Raw genomic sequence first — 6,675 nt, 5'->3', positions numbered from 1 at the left:
CCTGGAGGCGGTTCATCTCTACAGTGTCCCTCACGATTACTGGCACGGAATTCGCAACTGTCTCGTGATCCGGTTCCAGAGTACTGGTATTCGGAAGAGCTGAAGAACCAATTGGGACTTCACACTAACTAGATTCACCCCCTGACGAAACGGTTGTCGATTCAGAGGTGAGCAATGCTGTAAACTCCATCGTGGAGGAAAACACCGTTGGTGCTGGAAGCGTGTGTGGGTTGTTCAACCCGTGTTGGAATGTTTAGGCTGTTCCGCTGCGGCAGCGACAAGGATTGCATGAACGCACGGCTAAGTTGTCGTTGTTGTGAGTGGCATGATACTGGAAAAGCTGCTACGCTAGCATTTGTGAGCGTAATGCGGATTGGCTTGCTAATGACATCTCGATAACACTATCTCAATTGAAGAGTGTGGGAGAACCCGGGAGGGCCGCAAAATGCAAAAAATGAATTTAAAGGTACGCTGGCTGGCTTTTTATAAGTGTGCCATTTAGAAGGTATACCTGCCTTAGCGACCCCACGATAGGAATAACGTTTGCGAGGAATAAAACGTTAGTGTTCAAGCAAATCGTCCCTCCGAAAACCGATTTTTTCACTTTTGTAAATCACAGTGATTTACTCCGCCCCACATTAGATCACGCGCCCACGTCGGTGGCTGTAGTTCACTTGAGTTTGGGCGTGCTATTTAGATATGTTGCTCCTGTTATCGCACAATATAGGCTACACGTGCTATCGATTGCGATTTTGCAGTTGACACCAGGGAACAATTGATTTTGGCACTGCGACACATTAATCACGCACGCCTTAGTTTACTGAGCTCAAGTACTATGTATCGTAATGATAATGTCTAGTGTACATGAACGTATCAACATTGTATGGGGTGCGAGGTGGTGACAGCACCTTCGCCGCTCTGGATCACTAATTAACCTTAAGCACAGCTATTTAAAAAAATACCAAGACTTTTAAAAAAGTCACGCTAATTAATAATTGAATTATTTTATTTCGTAATTGATGAGCGTAAACACGCCGATGATTGTCACTTGAGCCGACGCCCATCTCCTTTATAGTCCAATCAGAAATCAGCTGATACAATACTCTCGTTTTGAGTGCCATTTGCCGACTCGCTGGCGCTTACACATGGACAACACCGGACAGCGCTCCAAGTTCGACATGGCGAGCCTATTAGGCTCGGACACAGGTCATGTAAACTCACAGACACCAAACCAGCAACTACCGCCACTTGCCTCCGTGTTACAAAAGAGAAACGACGGTGTGTCAAGATCTATAACAGCGCCGCTGTTATCAACACAGATCATGAAACAAGAGTCTCATCTTTCAGTAAAGGCACCAGAGCCGAGAATAACAAATGGATCGACGAAGCGGCGGTCATCTGAGTGCGAGGACGAGAAAGATGCGTCGACACCCACGTCGAAGCGGTGTCGGGGCAAGTGGCGTAAGCCCACGTACCTCGTCCGAAAGGTGAGTGCGACAAGAAGGATAGTAAATGATAAGGTTCTTAACTGGCGCATTTCTTTAATGTGTTAATCTGTGTTGCGTAGGAAGAGAAATGTGAGTTATTGGAACATATCAAGGAGCTGGAGAGTCAGGTGTCATTTCTACAGAACCGCACCAACATCGTGGCATGGCAGAAAAAAGATCGTCAACAAATCGAGACTGAGATCAAGAACCACGTGTTGCGCACCTCGGTGAGGCAGCAGCAACTACGAGTTCTGTCAGCGCAGTCCGCGCTGTCAGAGCTCACACATACCGTGCACAACCGATGCCCACTCGAGACCTACATCCACCTCGTACGCGACTGGGCCTAAACGCACCGAAGTGCTGACGAGTCTTCGTGCGCAACAATGTCGAGACGCGGCAGAACTTGGTGGAGAGACGCACTCAGTTTATGACCGAGGCGCGTGAGTACACAGGAGACGCTCAGATCCGTCGATGAAGCGGGTGATGTCTGCTCCATTCGCTTTGACATCACCCCATTAGAGGGTCTCAAAACAGTCGCAGAGGCCTTCAAGTTCATCCAGTTCCACATTAAACACATGCACACTAAACCTACGACATCCAAGTACATATGTACGAGCGAGTTGGGCGCTGAAAAGAACATCATGCATCGTCGTCTCATCATCTCCGAGGTCGAGAATGTGGCAACAGAGACCAACTTTGTCATGTTCTCGGAGCAGTGGCCAGGTGCGAACCGCCATGGCATGTGTGGAGATACGGATAAGGCATTCGACCAAGGTGTCATGGTCACGAACTTTGTGGACGAGGACGACTTGTATCCGTACCGCCCGCAGAACTGTGTCCGCTTGGATCTCAGCGGTGTTATGGCGCTTAGATCTTATCGAAAGCTTGTTAAAACGCCGAAGGGAGAGGACAAGGAGGTGTCTGCAGTGGTTCTTACACGGTGGATGCTGCAGAAGTTGCGTCACACTGAGCTACCGGTGCCAAAGCACGTGCTACAGACCATGCGTGATCGCATCAACGAGCCGGGCAATGCTATTCTCCGCGCCGTGAAGAAAGCACGCGCAGGCGTCCAGCTCGAAGCCAACGACATTAAGGTGCTGAGCGTGTAGCAGCTTTCGCATTCCGGTTGCAGCAGTAGGACCTACACCTCTGTCACCGAGGTCACAAAGTGTGGATACGAAGCAGTGGTGATTGTGGCGCCCACAAAAACAGAGGCTCACCGTTTTTCCTTCTTTGGTGTCATCACTAAACAAGGTGCGCTGCAAGAAAAACAAGCTTGATGTGGGCATCGATACAGTACAGTATCGTCAGGCTTACAAGACCGACTGGGCTGCCATGTAAGGATTCCTGAAAAACAAGTAGATTTGTTTCGGTGGTGGTTGGTCCATGAATCGCTTCAAGTTGCGCTGAATGATGCTTTCAAAACTTCCCTTTTACATAACCTTGCTATGACGTAGTACTTCTATTAATAAGTATCTACTTTAGTTTTTAAAAGGCTTCGTCTCTTGTCTAACACATCTTTTCAATTAATTATCTTAAATCCGTATATTTTGTTGATGCAATAAACGATTGGCGTGGCGATGCTGCGGGCGGATCATGTCAATGCGCCCACTTGCAACATTGCCCGCGCGGTACCGCTCCTCCGTCGCAGCCTTCGCCGCTCGACTTTTCAAATTGCTCGGCGACGAAGAGGCGACTGGTTTCTTCAATGCGCGAGCCGATGGACACACCCGAGACGTCGCATGCGAACCGGTCGACGTCGCCGCCGCTGCCACCCGATCGGTCTCTCTTCCAGCGATCACTAGACGTCTCGGCCGACTGCCAGCGGCCTCTACCGCACTTGAACCCACTACCGCCGCGGTCTCCCACGCTCAGAGACAACAGTGACAAGACGCTGTTGGTGTTCCTGTACCCAGACGGAGCCACCGCTGCGGGTCTAACGCCTATTCGGGCCATGTCACCGCGCTCAGTTGCAGTGGCAGGAGCCGAGACGCAGGAGGTAGAGCCTCTTGGGAAGGCCGTCGACAGAGCGGTGGACAGCAAGAAACGCACTCGCGACTTTGACTACCACATAGCCAGCTCAGACGACGGGACGGAGGGCGAGACACCGCGCTCTCGGAAGCGCAGCAACTCGACGTGTAAAGCCAGGAAACCCACGTATCTTGTCCGGAAGGTACATCTAGATATGGATAGCAACAACATGGGAGGCTACGAATTTATATGACGTAACAGGTTTTTGTGGTATTACTTGTAGGCGGAGAAGGACGAGTTGACGAAGCAGATCGACAAACTAGAAGCTCAACTGGAATATCTCAAACACACTGCGTCCATCAGACCCGAGTGTCTCGAACGAGCACGAGGGGACCACAAGTTTTTCGAGCAGGAGATGCACAACCATCTACTACGTGAAGCTGTGCGCAACCAGCACTTTCAGCTCTTCAGTGCTCAGTCCGCGCTTTCGGAACTCTCGGTGCGCTGTTAATCCGGACCTAGAGAAGCCACTTTTTATTACGATACTGACATTTATTTTTTTATCAACCTAGTATTCTATTCAACAGGACCAATGCCCGATCAACACGTTTATCCATCTCGGCTGTGATATCCAACAACGTCGCTCAGTTTTAGAAGGGATGAAGGCGCAAAAACTGCGAGATGCCAAGCAACTTATGGATAAACGTATACAATTCTTACGAGACCCAGCCGAACAACGTCGTGAGACCGCCCAGTTCCCTACAGACTCGGGGTCTCTATGCTCTGTGGTCTTTGACGTGCACCCGCTCGACTCTGGCGTGGATGTGGAGGACATCAAACACGCATATCGAGCAGCCTCGGCATACGCTAAACGTATGGGCACCATGGTCCCTCCCTACACTGGAGAAGAGTCTGGTGTCGTGCACAGTCGCCTTCAAGTGGATACATCGCCGGATCTGCCCACGGAGTCGAACTTTGTGGTCTTCTCGGAGCTGCAAGAGCCGAAGTTTGTATCTTCCCCAACCGATACGAACGAGAAGAGGAATATTGAGCCTCTTGGGCTACTGGTAATCGATTCAGTGGATGAAGATGAGCTGCATCCCTTCCGACCGGATAAATTCTTAAGAGAAGACGTCAACGCAGTGATCACGATTTCCAGAGGATCTCGACGTGTTCACAAAGGCAAAGACCACGACAAACTCGTGCCGTGTCTTGTGTTGACTCGCTGGGTGTTGCTGACGTTGCGACCGGACCAAAATGGTGTTGCGTCCACGAAGGCGATGGATTTCCTACTTCAGACGTCCATCAACATGGGAAACGACATGCTACACGCAATCCAAGATGCAAAAACTGTCGATAGAGGTGGCTACAAGCCTTGGACCATTACGCGTTGTTCTCAGACTTCACAAGATGAGGCGGAATAGGAAAGTTCACTGTAGTACCTGTAGAAACGAACTAAAACGTGCGTTATTATTAAACGATGTACGGTCATACTTACTTTACTGTTAACACCACACATTTTTTTGTATTAAATGTGGTTAATGTCTTCTGCAGAGCGGAGGAAGACCCCCAAATGGCGGTAACATGGCTGCTGTCACAGGAGGAATGGCAGTTGGTGGCAAATCTCCAGAAGGCAAGGTTGGTTCCCGTGGAGATAAAGCGTAGCGTACGTTATTCAGCATAGCCTCACCCACCTGTTCGATGCCGTTGCGAAGACGTTGCGTTGCTTCGAACGGCAAGTGAATCGACGACTTGCGGATCCGGAGAAGTGACCAGCGAGTAAGAATCACCAGCTGCTCCATTTCCACGGGTCCAGTTTGCATCGGAGGCCTCACTTTGGGCCTCGTACACGTCGAAACGAGCATCAAAACCGTCACATCTTGGCGGATTCGACGGCCTGGCAGATATGGATACAATTCGTCTTCATTTACGAAGTCGCAGGCTAGCACACCAAGCTCTTCTCCATGCCCCAATGCCCCTAAATCCTCGGATTCATTTGGCAACTCAACGCCAAGAGCTGCCGGACCATTTCGTTCATAGTACTCTGCAAACAGGGCATTGTTTGTCTCCATTTCTGCCAGGTTTGCCACGTTCGTAACGAATCTTTGTTGCGACACTGATGGGTCCCAGTGGTCGTCGTTTTCCTTGATGGTAATATCTCCCAGTAGCTCCGACAAACTTATCTCTAAATTGTACGAAAAATTCTGCAGCACGTCAAAAACTGTACGTGCTGATCGGACACCTGCAAATGGAGTCACATCGAACCCCATGTAGCAGAAATCTCCGTGTGCATTCTCAAACTTCTGATTGTCGGAAAACGCTGTCGACGGGTCCATGAATCTCCGTCTTGCTACTAGAAACTGCAGCGCGTCGTGCAATTTCCTTTTCTTCAGCGATAGCAACGTGGCGTGACGTTCCACAGGGTCTTTCCCCAGCTGGATAAAAGTTTCGAAAGGACTGTGCTCTTGCACGCGCATGTACTGCGCAATCATGGACTGGGTATTGGCAAATGCCAGTCGTTGCGCGTGAATAACGCTTCGGATTCCCCTGTTCTCCTCCTCTAGGCGGCGCATCTTTTCTTTGTCCTCTAAAACGGTGTTTTGCCGCTTGTATTTTTGCATTTCCGTCTGGAGCTCCTCGTATTCTTTGCCAAGAATGGCAAGTTCCTCTTTCCGCATGTAATATGTTCGTTTCCGAGGTTTCTTGGGTTGGGTTGCACTGATGTGTTTGCCCTTTTGCTTGCCATTTACCGCTTGGGCCGCTGCACGTTCTTCTTCTTCTATCTCGCTGTTGCCAGCAGGTGAAGTCGTGAGAGAAGACGCAGCTGACGGAATGTCTGGCTTGATGTCGACCTTCCAAAGCGAGGTGGGAGGAGGGGGCGCTACCGACTGCATAAGGGACAGCAGTGCGTGCGCAGATGCCGGGGGGCTGGGCGCTGAAGCGTCGTGGCCAGCGGAGAGCGAACACAATGCACGAGGCATACCGGGCTTAAAGGTAAATAGGGCAATGCTTTTTGGAAAAGTACTCACAATTTACTGGCAGTAATGAGAATTACAAAATGTTTTTTTTTAAATATGCTGTGAAGATCTGAAAAGAAGTACAGAACTACATGTACAAGTAATACAAAGTGCCACGACAGCGATTACACTCAGAAATCGTGAGGTGTATTTTTTACGGATACAACGCTTGTTGCCAGTGCTCTTGATGCGAGTTGCGC

The 6,675-nt window shown here is 49.9% G+C and overlaps 3 protein-coding genes across 3 annotated transcripts; 2 read left to right on the top strand and 1 right to left on the bottom strand.

Moving 5' to 3' along the window:
* Positions 1-1,145: 1,145 nt before the first annotated feature.
* PITG_12447 (uncharacterized protein) lies at positions 1,146-2,596 on the top strand (the record flags this gene model as incomplete). The annotated part of the gene is made up of 4 exons (XM_002900290.1): positions 1,146-1,487; positions 1,568-1,714; positions 1,888-1,927; positions 2,007-2,596. 4 exons carry the CDS (start codon positions 1,146-1,148, stop codon positions 2,594-2,596), a joined length of 1,119 nt encoding a protein of 372 aa, XP_002900336.1.
* Positions 2,597-3,195: 599 nt separating this feature from the next.
* On the top strand, positions 3,196-4,882 carry PITG_12446 (uncharacterized protein; the record flags this gene model as incomplete). The annotated part of the gene is made up of 3 exons (XM_002900289.1): positions 3,196-3,660; positions 3,742-3,957; positions 4,046-4,882. The coding sequence occupies 3 exons, from the start codon at positions 3,196-3,198 to the stop codon at positions 4,880-4,882; spliced, it is 1,518 nt and encodes a 505-aa protein (XP_002900335.1).
* A 114-nt stretch (positions 4,883-4,996) lies between these two features.
* Positions 4,997-6,352, bottom strand: PITG_12445 (uncharacterized protein; the record flags this gene model as incomplete). The annotated part of the gene is made up of 2 exons (XM_002900288.1): positions 4,997-6,196; positions 6,311-6,352. 2 exons carry the CDS (start codon positions 6,350-6,352, stop codon positions 4,997-4,999), a joined length of 1,242 nt encoding a protein of 413 aa, XP_002900334.1.
* Between the last annotated feature and the right edge of the window lie 323 nt (positions 6,353-6,675).

The sequence above is a fragment of the Phytophthora infestans genome, genomic scaffold, assembly GCF_000142945.1.
Source record: "Phytophthora infestans T30-4 supercont1.26 genomic scaffold, whole genome shotgun sequence".
Lineage (NCBI taxonomy): Eukaryota > Oomycota > Peronosporomycetes > Peronosporales > Peronosporaceae > Phytophthora > Phytophthora infestans.
Note: the sequence above shows the minus strand (reverse complement) of the source record. Positions and strands in the feature narration are given on the sequence as shown.